This window comes from Gossypium hirsutum, chromosome A10 (genome assembly GCF_007990345.1).
Source record: "Gossypium hirsutum isolate 1008001.06 chromosome A10, Gossypium_hirsutum_v2.1, whole genome shotgun sequence".
Classification (NCBI taxonomy): domain Eukaryota; kingdom Viridiplantae; phylum Streptophyta; class Magnoliopsida; order Malvales; family Malvaceae; genus Gossypium; species Gossypium hirsutum.
This window is the reverse complement of record NC_053433.1, coordinates 104,088,697-104,110,039: the sequence shown is the minus strand read 5'-3', so window position 1 is coordinate 104,110,039 and position 21,343 is coordinate 104,088,697. Positions and strand designations below refer to the sequence as shown.

Below are 21,343 nucleotides of genomic sequence, written 5' to 3'. Positions count from 1 at the left end.
CTCTTCTATCTCAGAGTATAACTGGAAACCAAATCAAGACTGAAGCAATTTGATGCCAAATCAAGACTGCCATCTCAGTTTCTTGATTGAAAAGAGCAACGGAGGGGGTGAGATTGGGGGGTTTTTTGAGGATACCAATTTTAGGGGAAAAAATTAGGCATTTTAAAAGGGGAAAATTTAGGGATAAAAGTGCGCCGCCAGTGAAATAATTTTTTTGTCGCGTTTTTATAAAAAATGCCGTTATAGTTAATTTTTTGTTGCGTTTTTATAAAAATGCTACAAAAAATTATTTTATTTTAAATAAAATGATTATGTTTTATTATGCTAAAAAAATTTATTTTCTGTATTAAAAATTATTAGTTAAGTGATTTTATAAAATATTTTTTATTACTATTTTTTATAAATTGGTTTTTATAAATAAAAAAATTAAGTATTTTGGAAATAAATATTGTATATTTTACTAAGAAAACAAATAATTAAATGGCTTTAATTAATTATTAAGTTAGAATTATCCAATGTAAGCAATCAATCTCTTACATATCAAATTTCTATTAAAGATTGAGACGTTAATCATAATTTTATATTATTCTTTTCCAATTTAATCTCCATTTCATTAGAGATATTTCTTCATAACTAAAATATAACTATTTTGCTAGATGTTCGGTGTGGAATGATTTTAGTTTTTGTATTTTATTTTTATTTGTTATAATTCGGTCATATCCAAAATAGATAGTTACCTATCCATATCAATCTGTTAATTTTTTATCTATTTATCAATGTTTTTGAAAATCTAATATTTAAATATATCAAATGGTTTAGATTAATATTTTTAAATATAAAAGTATTAATTGATTGTATAAAATTTTATCATTTAACAAATCTTAACTTTAAATCCTAAACTATTTAATATATATAAAGCCTAAATCCTAAACCATTTAATATATATAAAGTCTAATCCTTAAGTAAACCTAACACTTAACCCCTAACCCCTAACCCTTAAACCCCAACCCTTAAATCATAATCCACGAAATAAAATGGAATCGATGAATTAAAAACAATACAAAATGACACAGCAATACAAGCATTATTCTTTTAAGTATGGTCCGCATTAGTTGTTTAGATTTTTATATAATGGCATACTGGTTATTACATCAAATTTTATTAATTTTGTTACATAAAAATTCAATGAGTGTGCCATATTCTAGTATGATTATTTTACTTTACGAATTCAAAACATCCATTGTTTCGAATCGAGTTTTAAATAAAATTAATTGTAATTTTATAATTTATATCAATTTGAGTGCAATAATTGTTTGTCTATATAAATTAAATATTAAAAATATTTTTAGTTGAATCATATTAATGGAAAGAAAAATTTATAATTATAGTTATTTTTTATTAAGTTGGTGTTATGGGTTAATCAAGTATATTAATTCAGTTGTGAAATTATTAACTTACCCTCTCACATATAAATTAAGTTATAAGAATGTATTTTTATATTTATATATATATAATAAAAACTCGAAACACAATTAACTTTATGATTATAACTAAAATAACAATTAATTTTTATATAAACTTTTAATAAATATATGAGTTAAATAATATCTTTTCGCATAGGAGTGTTAAATCTTACAAAAGAAAAAGTAATTCTCTTAACATACTTTAACAAATTGAATACTAAACCACTTAATATTTAAAAGCTAAAATATGAGATAAGTATTTGTACTTTTCGTAAAATTAAAATTTAGTCATTATATTTCTATTCTTAAGAATTTAATTCCTCTATGTTTCAAATTTCTGAATTTAAGTTTAATTGTTAAAATTACTTTTTTATTATTATTAAATTCGTTAGGGATTTAGGATGTCGAATTTGGGAATGAGTGATAATACTTTAGGGATTTAGGATGAGGAAGAAGGAGGAAATAGAACTGAGGAAAAACGGGGAAAATGTTAAGTGTATCAGGTGTGGGTAAAAAATAAGACAGCTAAACGACGAAGTTTTGAACAAAATAATTTAACATTAGCAGCGTTTATAACCTAGCAACACTAAAAATGCACCTATTGCGGTGTTTAGGGTTTTAGGGGTTATAGTTTAGTGTTTAGGGCTTGTTAGGGTTTAGGGGTTTACTATTTTAGGGGTTATAGATTAGTGTTTTATGTTTTTTTGGGGGTTTAGGATTTTAGGAGTCACATGACTTTTAGTGGCGTTTTACCAAAAGCGCCGCTAATGCTCTGGTCTTTAGCGGTGTTTTACCAAAAGCGCCGCTAATGCTCTTGTCTTTAGCGGCGTTTTAACAAAAAACGCCGCTATTGCTCAGTTTCTGTTTACAATTTTTGCAATGTTTTTTTATAAAACGCCGCTAAAGCCCTATTTTCCTGTAGTGAATCAAACCAAAAATGAAATTTATTTTTCCAACAAACCAAATAAGAAAGCACCTACTTTTCGATTTTGGGTTGCGGAAACTCTCACGATTGTTGAACCTTTTTCGTTTCTAATAGTTTTAGGGATTTCAAGAAGATTTCGGAATGCTAACGATTTAGGTATTTCAAGATTTAGAGATTTAAAGATTGTTAGGGATTCAATGAAGATTTCGGAGTGTAGGGATTTAGGGAATTTCACAATTTGGGGATTTTAGAAATTGGGAAGACATTTTCAAATTTGGGAGTTTGGAGATTTAGGGTTTTTTTTATTTTATGATTATTAATTTGTTTAATTTTTTGCCACGTCATCAGTTAACAGGAACGCCAAGTAGACCAACTTTTTTGACCGGCTGTTGACTAATGGACAGCTGACGGTTACCGTTTTAATTTGGTTGATATCTAAAAAATCTGTTACTTTAGGGGCCGATTTCAAAAGAAAAAAGAGGTTTGGGGTATATATCCAAAAGCCCCCAAAGATTGAGGGTTTTTTTTGCAATTCTGCCTAATATAATGCCTCTTTTATTGTTTGACTTAGGTAGAGAGATAGTAAGGATGCAATTCATGGACTAACCTTTTTGTTGGAGTTTTTGGGTGTTTGGAACACCAGTGGTGAGGCACGTTTGGAAAGCCTCACCTCACCGAAGCTCCAATGAAAAAACAACAACCCCAGTCAACTTGGTTTTTTACAATTTTAACCTTTTATCTAATGTATGTTTGTACTGCTGATTTTTTTAAATAGTAATTATATATATTACCATTATAAAATTAATATTAATTAATTAAAAATAAACATTTTAATAAACATATTTTATTAAATGAATTTATAAATTTACGTATTTTTTATAATTTTGTAAAAGTAAAATAATTTAAAAATTCCACTGGTCTATTTTTACCAGTTAAAATTTTAAAAGTCTTATCATTTTATTTTTCATATTTGAGAACTAAAACTAGATTTTAAGTGCAACTAGATTTTAAGTATATCTGTTAATACATACTTTATCCGGCTAAATTATGCATTTGAGTGAAAATTGTATTAATTTTCTCTCCTTTTTACAAACAAAAGTGACTATTTTTGTAGTTTACTCTTGTTATAAAATAACATTTAACAATAAAAATTAAAAATAATTATCATTTTATCTAATAAATAATTTAAATTGATTATATAATTCATTAAAATATTTATAATAAAATATTGGAAGATAAATTTTAATATTTTATTAAATGAATTTACAAATTCACATATTTTAATAATTTTAAAAAAGTAAAATAATTTAAAAAACTTCTATTATATATCAATTCTAATATGATGTCCTTAATAGTCATTTTTTATTCTCACCTCACAGTTACAGCTGCGTTGAAATCCAAACACACACTCTACCATTGTTTCTAATCTCACTGCTACAGTATCTAATCTCACCGTTACAGTAACTAATCTCACCGCCACCGCTGTTTGTAACCTCACCGGAGGTAAACACACCGTCCATCCAAACTAAGCCTAAAGGGGTTGCGTCTGTCTTGCAAGTGTAGGTAAGGGCATTATACGTGTGGCTCACTATCGCATGGGACAAAGGGTTTCCCTAAGTTGAGGCCGAAAGTGATAATGCTCTTCTTATAGAGTATTCGAAATGGTTGTGCAGCGGACAACAACTTTGTAAAGCTGCGATTAATTCACCAACTCCCCAGCATGCGCCTAAGACAGGTAAGGAGATAGCACAACAGAGCAGCAAATCACATGACTAGGACTGCTCTAGGTGATTGCAGCAAACTGAAGATTTTTTAGGATCTCCCACGATCACTTGGGGAATTTTAGATGAGGATTGTATGCTGTTTAAGAATGGTCTGAGAAGCTAAGAGTTTTGCTCTTATTCTGTAATTCTAGTTGTTATTTCTACCAAAAAATATATAGTAATACTCTACTATTTATATTAAAAGACATATGATTAAAATTTTCTTTACTTGAAATTTTAATAAAAGAAAAAAAACATATTAAACTATTAAATGAAATTAAAAACTAAGATTTTTATAAAAAAAATTACAAAATTAATATGTGCAAATTTAAAACGAGTTTAGGTTTAGTCCTTAAAATATAAACAAATTAAGATAAATTTAAAAATCATATTTTGTATCAAACTAAACTTAAACAAGCATAAAGTATAAATTATATAATAAATAAACCCACCATTGCCACTTCTAAAATGTAGACTTTTTTGAGTTAATGGCAATCCAATCAAGAGATATCTTCCTAATTAAGGACAATAGCTTTGGTAATAGGTAGTGGTGGGATAATGTTTAGACAACTTAAGCATTGGCCAATAAAAGAAACAGATTCTTAGAACAAATTAAAGCATAAGAATTAGTGTCTGATCAATTAGGTGTCATCAAAATCAGGTTGTGCCCTCTCCCCTACCCATCATCTTTTTTGAGGGTTTACACCAAATTTCAAAGGGGAAAGAGAAGGTAGGCAATTTGAAGTGGGAAATGAAAGATAAATTAGCTAACACCACACATCTGTCCCTTTTGTGCTTGATTAGTGGGGTTTCTAACTAAACCAAAGGAATGTCATTAACTTACTATATTACAAAGAATTTACACTTTCTTGTTACCAATGCTACTTTTGTCTATATCATAACACCTTGTTTAGTTCATTCGATTTATACAATCATTTATTAAATTCGTTTTTTAAAAATAATTATATAAATCAAAGTAAATTCTGGCCTTCATAATACATATTAAAACTAACTATATGAAAATTTTCAAAATTCAATTAGTTTTGAGTAAAAGTTTGGACTAATCATACATTGATTATGGATTTGTATTTGATATATTTAGAAAAAGATTCGTAATGTGGTGTACGAAGTACCACATAATGATGTAGCATGGGGAATGAAAGCAAAGATTGGCTCTTGTTTCAAGCTTTAAAAATTCTCCATTTAATTAGCTTGAAAACCATGGATTAATATTCTGTTTCTCATATGATTAACCATTCTTATTTTGCTTTTGAGCCCAAAAATAAAAAAAAAAATTGTTTGGTAAAAGAACATATTCTTGACTCTGATGTGTTGATCTCACATCAAAACACAACACCAGAACCACACTGTTATTATCGTTTAAAAAATGTTATATTTAAGCTGGTATGTTGTATCCCATATATATTTGAATATAAATTTAAAGAAATAATCTTCTAAGTTAACTCTAAATGCATTAAAAAATTAAATTTTATCCCTATTAAACAATTGTTTGTATACGTATCCAAAATATCAGCTGTTATATGTAAAAAACATCTTAGACTTGGACACATGTTGGTGTCCTGATTCAGAGTGGGAATTATCCATGATCAATGTGATTAGGCCAAAGATAAAGACATGAAGTCGTCTCTGTTAAGTTGATTGCATAAATTCTTTAAATTTGTTTTTAAGTTGATTGGACATTGATAATTGTAGTTTGTAAGCAAAGACCTACCATTTGTGGAACTTTGATTTTGTGCTGCTACCCGAAATGAGCACACAATTGCTAGAGCGAGACGATTCAGCACATATTTCTTGTGTTTTGAGCGTGTCCCATTACTTTATAATATATTTTGGAGAATCATATATATGATAACTACTTTATGAAAAATAAAAGAAATCTCAGTATAGGTGTGGGGATACATTTTCAGACTCTATTTTGTTTCAACTACTTAACTAGTCAGATATAGGTATAGAGATATGTTTCTTCGTTGGCAAGGGCCATTTCTAAGAATACATAGCTGTGCTCAAGTTCATGATATTGGCCATCGTTGCTTTCAAGAATATATATAACTTCTTTTCAATGTTTATAATGATTTTTCAGATTCTATATATATATTGTAAAGTTGCAGGTGGTTTTAGCCGGAATAAGGCAGCAATACGAAGTCGAATACTCCTGAACCTGTAAAACTTGAGTAATAGAGCGCTTTCCAGATAACATCACAGTGGAAAAGTACAAGATGAATTGCTAGTTTCAATATCATATTAATTTGAAGATGAAAATCATCCAACAACTGCATTTCAAATGCAAGGGTACACTGTACAATATATGGCAACTTCAACACTAACTACAAGTTCTACATGTATTTTCCTTTGTCTCGAAAAAAATAACTAATGATGCTGGAACCTCGTCCTACAATGAAGCTGGTAATTGTTCGAGCCATGAAAGTTTACTAGAACTAGGAAAGGTTACTACTGAATGAAAGAAGAAACCACAGTGGTTATAGGTTAGCCGCATTGTGCACAAGAATGGCAAATTAGCAACCTCTTACTGCAAACAAAGAAGCCAAAACAATCGGAAACTTGTAAGCAGACAAAGTCGGAATAGCACTACTCTTCTGCTAATGCTTTGACCAAAGCAGCACACCGAGCATGTTACATCTCGCAAACATTTTAATAATTGTGAAGGATCTTGACCTGTTCATTCTTTGATTCCCGATAAAAGGTAGACATAATCATCTTTCAGAAAATTTTCAAGAAGATCCAACTTGGAGCCTTGCTAATCGTGTTTGATGCCGTCCTAAATAAAATGCCGTGACAAGCCAAAGTAAACAAACCTGAAAATAAAAAGTAAAAGAAAACCTCCGTCAGCTTTGTTGCAGACAGACATACAGATAAGGTAAACTAAATGTATAAATACAAGACTGGCAGAGGGAAATTTATGAAGACATACAGGGAGTGCATAGAGAGAAACTGTCGATATCCGCCCTTTGAAAATGCTGAAAAGTAGTTTGTATATGGCAGCTGCTGCAGCATCCCCAAGTCGCTGGACAATTACATCTATGCATATCTGCAGCATTATGTTTTCAGGCAAACAATGATTAGGTGCTTTTAGCATTTCAGAGACTAGTTCACTTCATAACATCCTAAGAAAGGTTTTTTATGGATAGAAAATCTACGAAGCATTGGATGCAATTTTGGTATGACATCTTTTAATCCATATTTTGAAAATAAAAACTATTTGTGCATGGACTGGAAGAATATTTGAGGTGCTTCAATGAAACATGAGAGGCTCACTAAAGTAAAAAGGAAGTTAAACACAAACATAAGATTGACATATACCGCATATCTGAAATTTCCACTACAAAATAGAACTTCCAAATTCCCTCAAAAGAATTGAGGGAGAAACTTAAAGAACACAATGATGAAATTTACATACTTTAGCTTTGTATTTCTCATCCTCAGAAACAACAGTAAATAGGAGTTCTCTTCCAGGTTTGGTTACAACATAATTGACCACCTGCATGGTAATAAAAAGGCAAACAGTTATATGTACTTTACTGTTAGGTTACTCATACTCAGGTGTGAATGTTGGATACAAGTATGTGTCCAACACCGTTATGTTGTTCTTTTCTTTCTAAGTTTTTTATTGCACTTGGAGGGTCATATCTCTGTACCTGTGTCTGAAAATATGTTGGACACAAATGTAGAACATTAAGTACTTCAAGAAAAATGAAGGGTTGGAGCAATAGTTTTACTGCCACAAAAGACAATTGATAATCTTCCTCTTCCTAACCTATCCCAGTGGGCTTTGAGAATTATAGATCTATAATATATGATCTGAAATATAGCATAACTAATGACAGTGGCAAAACAGATTTCACGTAAATCAGATAAGAAAGAAAAAAAAAAAAGAATACATGAAAAGAAAGTCAATGTTGGCAAACCTTTCTTAGGGTCTCTGAAATGGCAATTACTATCCAAGTTGGCCATACGGCAACAGCAACCAAATTTGAGAAGGAAACAAATGGAGTGCAACATAGAGCTATAGTAACCCCAGCAACAGTAAGAATATGCCCCTGTAATAAGCGAAGACATAATAAGGGTAAAAGCTAGGATAATAAACAGATGACAGGGCATAGCCAGAGATGATCTAGACCCCATAAGATGATAGATGTGAAAGAAAAAATTACACCAGAATCAAAATAGATAGCGTCAAGACCTGGAAAAACCAAATGAGTACCAAGAAATACTTCATTTTCTTTATTGTTATGAGTAGCTGTTAGTTCAAAATAATTACAAAAACTCATCATAGGTATAGCATACTGTTAAGGTAAGTTGTCCAGCGAGGATAAAGACAGCAATAAAGCTATTGATCTGGCCAAACAATCTTCTTCTGCCAACCGAGCTTGCAACTGTCATGGCAATTACATTAACTTTCTGCAAATGAGTAATCAAGTATGTAAAAGAGATTAGAAAATTGTACCATGGCCAAACATATTATCGAACACAACACTAAACAGAAAGCCCTGACAGAACAAATTAAACACTATGGACTTCTTTTAGGATATACTTAGATGCAACCTCAAGCACAAAATAAAAAGGCAAAAACTAAAAGCTCCCTAAAAGTTTAAACTATGGCAACAGAAATTTATCTGATTTGAAGCCCTAACCTAGTGAAACATGATCAACACAGACAAAGAGCACACAAGTACCTTAGAATCTTAGAGATCAATATAGGAGGGAATCGTGCTTTTACTATTCATTAACTCTTCCCTATGAACTTGATTATGCATACAATCCCTACAAAAGCTCATAAATGACATTTTAGTTTTACAATTGACTTTCTTAAAGCAATCCTAGATCCATCAATGATCTATAATATCAAGTTCCATATGGATTTTATTTTTTCTCTTACAAGACGCACTTGATTTTACAAACTACTAGATACTGTACCTTGTACCAATCATAATTATCAATAGAAAAAGAGCCCCAGAATATGCATGCCAAAGCTTAGTAGCAGTATTTAGCATGCATGGTTAGCAAATTCAAGCTATATCATAGCATTTTTACCTGAAAGTAGAAGAAAGAGGAAACAACTGCACTCAACCAGAGGAACAACGACACGTGCAACAAATAGGTCGATGACAATACAAGTCGCAGTCCATCTAAGATAGCCCAAAGTTCAGGCTTCACTGAAGAGGTAGTTAGTTTAGGAGAAGAAACTTTGAGAGCTGATGCAGTCTGCTCATCATCATCTTCATCTTTTTGTTGATCCGAGTCAGCTCTTCTAAAAGGAATGACAATAAAGTTAGAAAGTAAAAGGTTCAATCCTCAAAACATGCATGCAGGTTAGCCAGAAACTCCCGAAGGTAAAACAGAAGCATCTACCATCCATATTTTACAGACAAGCTGAGATTGATGTAGTAGTCATTTTATATGATGTACTGCTTCTTTTAACATCTAACATGGCATCAATCAATCAGATGCCTGCTACCCCGTGAAATTGTATGAGAAGACATATCAAGCTAAGACATTACTTGGTGACCTAAATCTCATTAGGTTGGCGTGAATAAATCTAGATGTCATCCAAAATGGTGAAGTATGATAGGCAAAATACCAATAATTGTTCAGGGAAATAAACATCATAGTTCACAGATGTAAGGACTTTCCTTACTAGCATACAAATCACATAACAATGTATTCCAATAACCATAAACTCCCCATCCCCACCCTCCACCCCCCACCCCCCAAAAAAATTAAAAATAAAAATATTTAAGAGATATGCAAACATAAGGATTTAGCTAACCTGATAGGAAATAACTCTTCAGGGATATAACCTATATCCTTGTTGATCCCTTTTGATGACTGTGCTGCTAGTTCCATCAAAACAGCAGCAAATAGGAGAAGATCTGCAATTAAACACTTCCCACTGTAAAAAAACCAAAGACAGAGAAAGAGAAGGGGGAAGGGGAGAGAAAAGAAGTAGTAAAAGACCAGATATTGACAATCTGACATTCAAAGAATCAACTGGGCGTACATACATGAACCCAGCCAAGCCATTCCTGTGGCAAACAAAGACCCAAAGAGCTGGCCAAGCGTTGCACCAGCACCAATGAAACCAAACAATCTTGACCCTGACTGAAGCAAAACGGAAATTGAGCGCAAGCAGGATATCATAAGCTTCATAAGAGAAACAGAAAGTCTCAATACCTCACTATCCATGACATCAATTACTCTAGCCCAGGTTGAAGATATTGTGATAAGATTAAGCAAGGCAACCTTCCATACAAACAAGAAAACAGAAACAGAAAGTTTCCATTATTAAAATTTAAATACTAGATAATAGTTGGCAGGCAAAATTAATGACAAATAGATCAAGTGTTGTCATACCCAGAGGAACAATCCAATTCTAACTGAAACATAAAACCAACCATGGTTTCCCCAACCTTGAGCATCAATAGGGCTGTCATGACCAATACTGACTTTAAGTTCGGTGGAAATCCCAACTGAATTCTACAAACAGTTTGCACCACAGGTTAGTACAAAATTATATGAAGAACCAATTTTCTGATGACAAACAAGGATCAAAAATGAGAACACCACCACCATGTGGACTTTTTGGATTACCTTTGAATGAGATTGTAAAGTCTCCGTTGATGAAGTATGCCATAGAATGAAGAACACAACAAGTGATACACTAAAAAGCCTGTGTATAAAAACCAAAGCCTGGAATTTCAAGAAGTACCAATTAGAGGACAAATATAACAAAACATGAAGAATATTACCGGCATGAAATGGTTATGGACCTCACGGATTTCTTCTCAAGGATATTTAAAGGCTGAAGTGACAAAGTACAACAGACAGTTGTGCATAGACCACTGAGGCTAATGATCCCAAACTTAAATAAAACATTGATACATTGACCTAATGAAACAACCCCGAACAATGCCAATAAAATGCAATGTTGTATCACTATGTTGGCATGTTCTGAAAGTAATATATTAAAATCAATAAGAGGCCATACAACATGGCAAAATGACTTAAACAACCATATACGAAAGGTGGATGACAAAATCATTTCCATTATTGTTTAGTTCAATGATTAAGGGCATGCATTACCACACAAAAAAACCTTCCGCGGATCACATGTATGGTGGTATTCCCTGAAGGAAGCAAAAGGTCTCAGCTTCAAGACCATTTAAGTGAGGGATCGCAGAAAGTAACTTTCCAATGTTTAGCTAAACAAATTGGCACCTAAATGTTTAATATATTAAGTTCTGCAAAAGCCACTTTATCACCTATACTAACAACAAAGAGAGCTAAAGTTTCTAATTCACTTCTCTCAAGACCCCACTCTCGGAACCATTTCCAGGTCAGTCACTCTGTTCACCGGCATTATTGACTACAATAAGAGATAGACTTTATAATTAATCTGTCCCAGAGCTCTACTCTACCGGAACCATAACTAGGTTGTAGCTCTCTAGTCTCTACGTAAACCAAGTACAAATTAACAGCAACTCAGTCATCCTTATTTAAAGTAAAATTATGCAGTTTGTTATCAATGAAAGTTAAACTGTCCACGCTTAGTTCTTCAAAACTATGATTAGGTTTTATATCCCAATTCAATATTTTACTGCTAAAAAAAAACGGAGCAGAAAAATCAATAACAAAAGAGCCAAACTTTCCACTTCATCCCTAAACTTTTATATATAAATACAGCCCATTTTCAACATTTCAGTAAAATTCTAAAAATCCAAGAATAAAAGCAATAAAGAAAATGAATTATGAAGTGAATTGAGATTTACCTTGACTTTGGAAAGATTAGGCAAAGAGAAGATGAGAGTAGAAAGAGGAGCAGCTATCAAAGTCAACACTAAAGACCCAACAAACAATTCAGGCAAATTAGATAATCCCAATGAAATTGCCCCTTCATCCCTCAATGGCAGCACCACAAAATAAGCACTCAAAATCTGGGGGGGAAAACAAAACAAACACACAAAAAAGCCCAATTCAAAATTAAGACAATTTAATTAAAATTAAAATGAATTATGGAATGAGTTAATATTATTAACTTACAAAGAAGAAACATGAAGAAGAATGGAGCAAAGCAGAGATCTCGTGAGGATGCACTGTTACGAAAATGGAGATGAATGCATCTAAACGCCGCCGACTAATTAATTCTATCATTTATTTATTTATGTGTGTATATATTGGTTGGGTTATTCAGTTGAAAATGGAGAATTGAATCAAAGAAAGAAGCTTGATTTCAACATCAATGGAGACATATACAGATGATCTCAAAGCAGAGACCTTCTTCGTTTTTTAACGTTAATTAAACAATTTCATCAGATCCCCATTGGTGTTGATTATTTAGCTTTTTGCCTCAGTATAATTTACTATTATAAAATGTGCTCCTTAATTTTCACATTCTTTAAAACAAGACTAATTTGTAAGGTCAACGACCACCGCACTTTGCACGGGATATTTTATAAAGTTATTTATCATATTATACATTTTTTGACACTCGTAAATATTAAATTTTATGCAAGTGTTGAATAGAATGTACAAAATGTATGTGTGTCAAAGTCTTTCTAACACGATTTTCACTAAGTATCGTGTACTTTGTTGTTAAAAACACAAATTTGAGTTGGGGTAACAACTCGACTCCTATAAGTGTTGGGTTCAAACAATTTTTTGACTCATTAAAGTCAATACTCATGATGTTGACTTCATTTTATCTCAAGTTAGTCGAACCTCTTCCCCTTTCTTATAAATTTTACAATTTTCCAAAAAAAAAAAAGTCATTTTGAAATAACTCCCCCAGAAATTCTTTTGAACATCTACAAACCTTAAACCATTCCAACTACTTACAAAGTTTCTATAACTCACTTAAATCACTTTTTTTTCCATAATTCATGAATCAGTACTATGAAAATTGTCATCAATTTTTGTACCCAATATTATGTTATTATTGTGCTTAACAAATGCTAATAGTAAATTTCTTAAAGTAGTCCCTCAGGTTATGGACTTTAAATTGGATTGTGGTTATGATGTTGAGTTGCCAATAGTCCATATTTATCATGTATATTATTATATTGTATTACTATTGATTGGATTAGTGTTTTATTAGGATTGTATTAGATCTTCTATTGTAAACAAGTTTTGAAATCATGTTTATCTATTTGAGAGACTTGCATAGGAAAATGTACTAATTATTGGGCACTTAATCTATTATTATGAGAATATTTTTGTAAAAGTGATGTTTTTAAAGTAAAACTTATTAATGTGGTTTTAATTGCTATGAACACAAAGGGTATTCATAATAGTGAGAGTATTGTATCTTCAAAGTGCAAGAGTACGGTGTATGTGATTGAGTAGGTTGACTTTGTACTTGTTGAAGAGGTATATTTCTCGTTGAGCTAGGCTCCATGGACATAGGGAAATCGAACTGTGTAATCATATTCTTATGTTATGTGTGTTTTTTGTTTTTCCATTTAGTGCCTGGACAAGTATCCACCAACTTAGGCACCAATTTCATTGTGTTTTTTTTTCTTTTAGCGACACCCTTTCTGTTAACATTTGTAATGTTCAAATTTAATATTTGATAACTTCAAATGGGAAGATGGCAAATTGATTTATGACACAAATCCATTTAAATGGATACATGATTTCAACTAATGATAGAACTGTATTCCAATCTGAATCTCCTTTTAACATAACCTTTAAGAATTATGTTTCCTTGGAGAGAACAAAAAGGAGAATTTCGAAGAAAATCCATGATGGAACTACCAAATGGATATCCAATTTCAAGTATACATTTTTGAGGTCTAATAAAAGGGGAGTAAATACGTTGTGGTGGATCTCAACAATGATAAAACTGTTGATACTACGGTGTTTGGGCACCAAGAAAGTGTGGGCGTTGCAATGGAGTTGTTAGTGCAAGTCAAAGATATTCTCGATGCTAGGTACAAAATTTTGAATTATGCAAGCATTTCGCCTATCTCGGTGCCAATATATCATTTAGAAATTCCATCAATACTAGATATTTTAGGGTTCTTTTCCTAATTACTATATTTAGGAGTCCCGAAGAATCCTTCAATGTCGAATATTCCTAGTACATATCTTGAGAGCATACTCAGGAATCTATAATGTTATGTATTCATGAGTTGTATAACAAGATGTTGGTTATGTTAATAGGTGGCAATCTCTAATAAATGTAGTTTAAGATGAAGCTCAACCTACCTGATTTGATGTGTTCACGGAACCAGAATGTCGTGATGATGACATTGGTGACTTCACTAGAGTCAAAACTAAAGCATAAGTCTAAAAAGAACTCGATGTTGAAGTTGTAGGTGTTAATGGTCCCAAGTCGTAAAATGAACCAATAGTTTTTATCATCATCGTACATGAGTCGTCAAGTTATTATCGAAACACTGAATGGTAACATTCATAGGCATGAATTTTTTGTCTGATTGATAACAATGGTGAGCTTACAATTGGCCTAATTTTTCCATCAAATTATGTTGCAAATAGAAGAATCAAGGACTATAACATTAGATAATCGGTGGATTTCAAGGTCATGAAGTCTAGTACCAACATTTATGAGTGTAAATGCATTAAATACAACTAAAATTACATGTGGGTCATTTTGGTAGCCTAAATATAGAAGAAACATATATGAGAATTTTGCAAATATCTACCTTTCCACCAAAGTTGTAAGAAACAACGACCATATTGGTATGTGAAGTATTTTAACCACTTCAAAAAACTTGCTACATCTAGATGCGCTTTCACTTGGCCTTGCTTTTCATTCAGCATCAGACTTTGTACGTTTTGTTGAATTCAAAAATTTTGTTCCTCAACTTAGTAAGTAAATAAAAAAATTCATTCAAAATAATAAAAAAATTTAAATGTTGAATTAAATATTAATAATAAAAAAGTTAGCTTAAATAATAAGTTAATAAATTATTATATTCAGAGTTATTAAAGCGATATGATTCTCTTCATTCAAGAAAGCCATAGTATGGTTTAAAAATTTGAATCGAAGATAATAAAAAATAATGATTTGGATAGGTTTTGCCTTAGGAACTCGACAACGATTGGAGGCAACTCTTGCTTGTGTGAAAAAACAAATGAGGGATTGACTGTGAATTTATAAGAAAGGTAAACTACCCAGATAGTTACTCAAGTTCGAGGACACTCTTGCTTTGGTCATCAATTTTTTTTTAATATCATCACCTACATAAAGTTAATTTCAAGTTCTAGTCATCCTACCTTTAAAATGTATTTGGTCACCAAACGAAAGGCTGACAAGGCTCTCTTTTGATTGGTATGATAACAAATTTAACCCCTAACATCTTATCAATTTGATCATGATTCCAAAAATCCAAAAGCTTATAATTATAAAAAATTCAAATAATGCAAAAATACTTTAAAAAAATCACATCTATAACTATCTATAAAAGTAAACCTTAAGTAATGAGATGCTCGATTTTAAGTTGTGAGCTATGGTGAGTTGACACTTAGAGGGAGTTTGGTGTGATGGAAAGTTCTCACTTTTCAAGGAATTTAATTAGTTGGAATGTGATTCCAATGTTTCATAAGAAAAAAAAATGGAAAGTGATTCCCTTAATGATGGGTGAGAAAGTTAAGAAAAAATTAGCCTTTCTTGTATTTGGGTTTAACATATTAACTTATTCATCTATAAAAACATAGTTGCTACTATGATCTTTACAGCTTTAATTCATTGTTTTTTTTTAAATTATTTTTTAAAAGAACATCTCCAACCTTGAGCATTCAATCATGAAACCCTTCACAATTTTTTTAAATGAAACGAAAAAAATTCAATAGATTTTGGAGCAGAAGACATTCATTTCTCCTAATGTTGGAGAGAGTTCATGCTCAACAAGTTTTTGAAAAAGCTCTTCATATTCGATTGGTGTTGATAGAGTCTGAATAGAGGCGAAAACTTATCGATATTTTGGACCATGGAGAGTCTAAATCGGAGAACCAACATCAACTTACATATTTCTAATGGTCTTGATTTGTTATAGATACTCTACAACACTTTTGACTTGCTTTGTGACTTTAGTAAGTTGATCACGAAGGCTATAGGTTCATGTGTGACTTTTGTTTGCATATAAAGTACGCAAAAGAGCCCGTGTTTTTTGTGAAGTATCAGCAGAAGCAATTGTGGAGGCAATTGAGTTATCAACATAAGCAATCATGGCTTGCTAGATGAGTTGATCTTAGTGATACCAAATGTGACAAGTAGGATTTATTTGGGTGCTGTTATTCTCTTCAACATGTTTGGGTAGAGCGGGTTTAGTGCCATCAAGGTGACCTTGGAGATCATGTCTATCTAACATCATGGTAAATTGTGATTTCCAAGTCGAAGAGTTGGAGCTAGCATGAAGCTTAAGAGGTAATTAGGAGGTTGGGTTGAACTAGACAATTTGAATAGTTGTAGTAGTAGTGGTCGGAGGTAATTACTGAAGGGGTTGAGTTATTGGTAGTCATTACAAAAATATTGGAGTAGGTGAGAAGAAAATGGAAGATGTTTTCTCATTTAGAGATATTTAGCTCCGTATACCATCTAAGGTTTTGGAAAGAAAGAGAAGAAAGGCACACAAAATTCATTGATAAATGACATTATTTATAAAAGTAAAGAATTGACTAAGATAATGTTAACTATTCAAATAACAACAAAAGATAAAATACAAATTAAATTCAATTTTTAAAACGAGATAAAAACTAACTAATAGACTTGGTCAAGCTCATATCACTAATAGCTTAAGTTTGAAAAACAATTTATACACAATTGATTGTGGTTTACCATATTAAGAAGTTGATATTTCAAGCTATATACACGGTATATTAATATATTTGAATTTATAAGTGCCATGTTGCGAAACAACTTTTAAAACTTGTATATTTTCACTTAATATGCAAGTTGCCTTTCCAATGTATTTATGTATCTTGTTCGACATGTGAGAAAATCATACTTTTTTTGGAATAATTCAAATATTTCTTAATAGTAAAGATTATTAAAAATATTAAAATATATGAATATTTTATTTTATTCAATAGGGTAATTTTGTAAAGTAATATTACATTTTTAGGAATATGTTAAATGAACTAAACATATTAATGTAACTTTTACAGGATTTAAACAGTATTTTCCAATGTATACCAAACGTTGTAATGGTGTTATTCTCATCAATCATATTTTATAAAATCACATTTCATTGAAATTATAACATAGGAAAACACCAATCACCCTTAAGATAAAAAAAAAATTAGGATTTCAATTTTTATTTTTGTGAACAAATAAAATTTAAGAGAGATCAGAAGAAATAGTTAAAAAAGGTAAAAAGAAAGAGAATAAAAGATACATAGAAAGTAATAAAATATATATTTGTATGTTTATATCATGTTTTGTTTTGTGTAATAAAATAGTTGATACATAGAAAGTAAAAATTAATGTTTTTAATGTAACGTTTGTTATTATGTTTTAAATTTAATGTTGTCAATTGAGTCTTAGTTTGATTGCTATGGGATTGTTACCAATATAGGAGGAAGTGGGTTTGAGTGCGTTGAAACGTATTATCTTCTTATTTATGGGTTGGGGAGGGATTATGGGTAGTTCTTGGCGTTGTACAAAAAAAATTAATGTTGCTATTATGTTATGGGAAAGGATTGTATGAAACAGTGACGCCACGTCATCTGTATCCATTAATTTTTATATATTGAGTTTATATGATGTATTGGACTAATCTCTAATATATTGGGCCTATAATATGCTGTTATTAATTTTAGTTAGTTACCTAGTTTCAAATTGAACTAACTTGGTTCGGTCGGTTAATTCAGTTAAAACTTAAAAATGCACACCCCTACCACGTTCAATAAAGAGACCCCTCTTGTTGTCCTTTCTCTTTTTGTTTAATTAATTTTCTGTAAATCCGCTTTACAGACTACAAAATCAAACCATGAATATTGACCTAAATTGCCCTAATCATGAATCGACACCATTCAATCAGTTTGATTTTTGGATATGTTGTTGTTGATACAGTGGCACAACAAGGAAGAGATATGGAGGAGAGAATGGTAGTTGTTATGGAGGCCAATTCATCCAATCAGGACAGAGAGTCGGAGGTTACAAAGAATGAAGGTGAGGAGAATACTAAGGTTAAGAGCTGAAGGTGAGTTGATAGAGTATGGGCTTGGTATTCTTGGAGAGTCAATCCCTTCTTCATCATTCCTGGAGGTATTTATAGGCGATGGTCCTGTATAGGATAGTGTTAATGTGTTGAACTTACCATTAAACCATCATTATGGAACGTGTAGGGTGGATGTCTTGGATGAGACGAGGATATCTGTGACAGGACAGATCCTGTTGTTTATTCTTATTTAATGGTACAGAGAAGTTGAACTCACATGTTATTTGGTGACCAACAATATTATGTTCTTAATGAGAGCTTGGGGACCTTGATGGTGGATGGATTATATTTGTCAGGATGATCATTTCGAAAGGGAGGCTTGTTGGTGAGTCTTTTTGACGTGCCACATGTTCTCACACAAATAGGGTATAACAATTGTAATCTTCAACAAGACTCAACCATCCATCGTTAGGATTTGTGAAGAAATGTCCGGTTCTTTGAAACTCAAGTCTACTCTTCTTCCCTTTTTCTTGATGTGTTGATATGTTGACGATGATTATTGATTCGTGAGATGCATGTGTTAATATATTATTAATTAATTGTGTGTTATGGTACGGTTGAATATTTGTGTAGGTGTTCGAAAATTGTATAATTTTTTAAAAAATCTAAAAAATAAAAACAAAAACAAAACTTTTAAAAATTATAAAAAATATATATATAAATCTAAAACTTTTTCAATATTAAAAAACATCTATATATACAATTTAAAAAAAATAAAATTAAAAATTATCCCTTCACCATTGTCTTCTTCTTAAACAAAGCCAGAATATGGCTGCAACTCGTGCTGGTAATAACAAATTCCCAACAGCAGGACTTGGACCAAAATAGTCACCTGAAATTAGTGAGTATTGGAAATCAATCGAGAGTTTTCAAAAAAAAAAAAAGATCATTTGTTGTTTTGCTTGACATGACAAAAACTGCAGATAAATTGACCTACATCCTTTAATTCTTTGATTATTCTTTCTGGACATATGAAGGTGTTTGGTCTATTTGGTTTTAATATATATATTTTTAGTGTAAAATAGAGACTTGCTTAATACCCCTTCTTCTCTCCAAGACCAAAGTGGGAGATTTTACTTGGAAATGTCCCCCTTTTTTTGGCAAAAAAATCTGCAAAGTGGCTAAAAGAAACCATCAAGAATTTCCATCTAAAATATGCTCCAATGTTTTTTATACAATTTTAATTGACTTGATGTTATCGATAATCATATCTTAATTCATTTGTTAGCTAAAACTCTCTGATTTCTATTTTTTCACATTGGTATGTGAAGTACTTCAATCACTTTAAAGCATTTTCACTCGATTTTACTCCTTATTTAGTATCAGATATAGTATGTTTTTGTCGAATTTAAAACTTTTGTTCTTAAAAAAATTCAATATTTTACATTCAATATAATAAAAAATTTAAATGTTGAAATTAAATATTAATAATAAATAAATACTAATTTAAATAATAAGTTAATAAATTACTATATGCAGAGTTATTAGAATAATATGATTCGCTTCACTTAACATAGCCATAGTATGATTTAAAAAATTTGAACTTAAGGTAAAAAGGCTAAGGATATGGGGAGGTTTTGGCTTAAGAACTCAACAATAATTGGAGGCAACTATTGCTTGCATGAAAAAGCAAATGAGTTAAAATAAATAAATAAATTACTCCGATAGTCATTCAAGCTTGAGGGTGCTCTTACCTTGAAAATCAATTTTTTTTTTATTAATGATGGAATGCTAACATGATTTTTTTTATTGATATAATAGGAAATTTAACCTCTAGTATCTTATCAATTTAATTATGTTTTCAAAAATTTCAAAAATTTCAAAAATTTATAATTATAAAAAATTTTAAAAAAATCCAGCCCTTAATTTTCTTTTCATTTCATTATTTCATTTTTTTTCTCACACTTTTTTCTCTTGAAAAAGTGTAACTTACACTCTCAACTCTTCCTCCAAACAACTTGTTGTCATTGTCATCACAACTCTCTCTCTCTCCCTCTATCTCTCTCTCCCCCTCCCCCTCCCCCTCCCCTCCCCCTATCACTTTGGATTCTCTAAAACCCGAATCTACCCTTCTTTCCTTTTTTTTTTCTTGATTATGTTGACTATGGTTGTTGATTTGTAGGATGTGTTTGTTAATATATCAGGGGTTAATTGTGTATCGTGATACGATTCAATGTTTATATAAGTGTTTGAAAGTTGTATAATTTTTTTTAAAAGAAAATTTAAAAATTATACAAATACAAAAATATACTTGCAAAAGTTTTAAAAAATAAAAATAATCCCTTCACCATTCTCTTCTTAAACAAAGCTAGAACATGGGTGGAATAACAAGTTCCCAACAGCTGGACTTTGACCAAAATAGTGACTTGAAATTAATGAGCATTGAAAAATAGTGGAGAGCTTCAAAAGTTTGTTTTTTCATTTGATATGACAGAAATTGAAGGAAAATTGACCCACACATTTTATTAATCCTTTAATAAAATATTATTCTTTGATTATTTAAGTTTTAAAATCCTTTTTTTGACATATTGTTTAATTTTTCTAAGACCAAAGTTGGGGATTCTTGAAAATGTCCCATTTCTTTTGGCAAAATATAAATAAAAAAAAATAAAAAATCCAACTTTGAAACTAGCTGAAGGAAACCATCTAGATTCCTATCTAAAATATGCTTAATCCTTATCTATATTATATATTTTGATATTGATTTAGATATCTTTTGTGTTTTTATATAAAATCTAAAAAAATTATTTATGTGATAGAATTTAAATTTAAGATAACATAATATTTATCATCTCAATTAAAATTATATTTAGTATTCATATAATTTTTAATAAATATATTATATAATTATTTTCACCCACATGATAAATGTGTCATAATTAAAAAGTGTTCAAATAACTGATTTGATTAATACTTGAATTGAATTAATCGAAATTTAAAAATTCTTAACCATTACTTGAATCGAATATTTTT

The 21,343-nt window shown here is 30.9% G+C and overlaps 1 protein-coding gene across 5 annotated transcripts; it reads right to left on the bottom strand.

Moving 5' to 3' along the window:
* Positions 1-6,393: 6,393 nt before the first annotated feature.
* Positions 6,394-12,608, bottom strand: LOC107916293 (uncharacterized). Of its 5 annotated transcripts, none has more exons than XR_001689455.2 (14): positions 12,228-12,561; positions 11,957-12,121; positions 10,779-10,877; positions 10,542-10,664; positions 10,362-10,430; positions 10,193-10,289; positions 9,958-10,060; positions 9,222-9,438; positions 8,475-8,588; positions 8,096-8,227; positions 7,588-7,668; positions 7,102-7,218; positions 6,846-6,985; positions 6,394-6,699 (listed from the first exon to the last, which is right to left on the bottom strand). XR_001689455.2 is itself a non-coding variant. In XM_016845481.2 (13 exons), the coding sequence occupies exons 1-13, from the start codon at positions 12,336-12,338 to the stop codon at positions 6,902-6,904; spliced, it is 1,512 nt and encodes a 503-aa protein (XP_016700970.2). In that variant the 5' UTR covers positions 12,339-12,608; the 3' UTR covers positions 6,394-6,901. The 5 variants fall into 5 exon arrangements, 2 of the variants coding, with proteins under 2 accessions (XP_016700970.2, XP_040933838.1); XR_001689456.2 differs by having other exon boundaries at positions 9,222-9,435; positions 12,228-12,531; XR_005902649.1 differs by lacking the exon at positions 12,228-12,561 and having other exon boundaries at positions 10,542-10,657; positions 11,957-12,111.
* Positions 12,609-21,343: the final 8,735 nt, after the last annotated feature.

Coding starts and splice junctions, on each gene's coding strand:
- LOC107916293 (XM_016845481.2), bottom strand. CDS start 12,338: ATGATAGAATTAATTAGTCGGCGGCGTTTAGATGCATTCATCTCCATT. Junction 12,122..12,227: donor CTTCTTCATGTTTCTTCTTT/GTAAGTTAATAA, acceptor TTTCCCCCCCAG/ATTTTGAGTGCTTATTTTGT. Junction 8,228..8,474: donor CTGGACAACTTACCTTAACA/GTATGCTATACC, acceptor CGCTTATTACAG/GGGCATATTCTTACTGTTGC.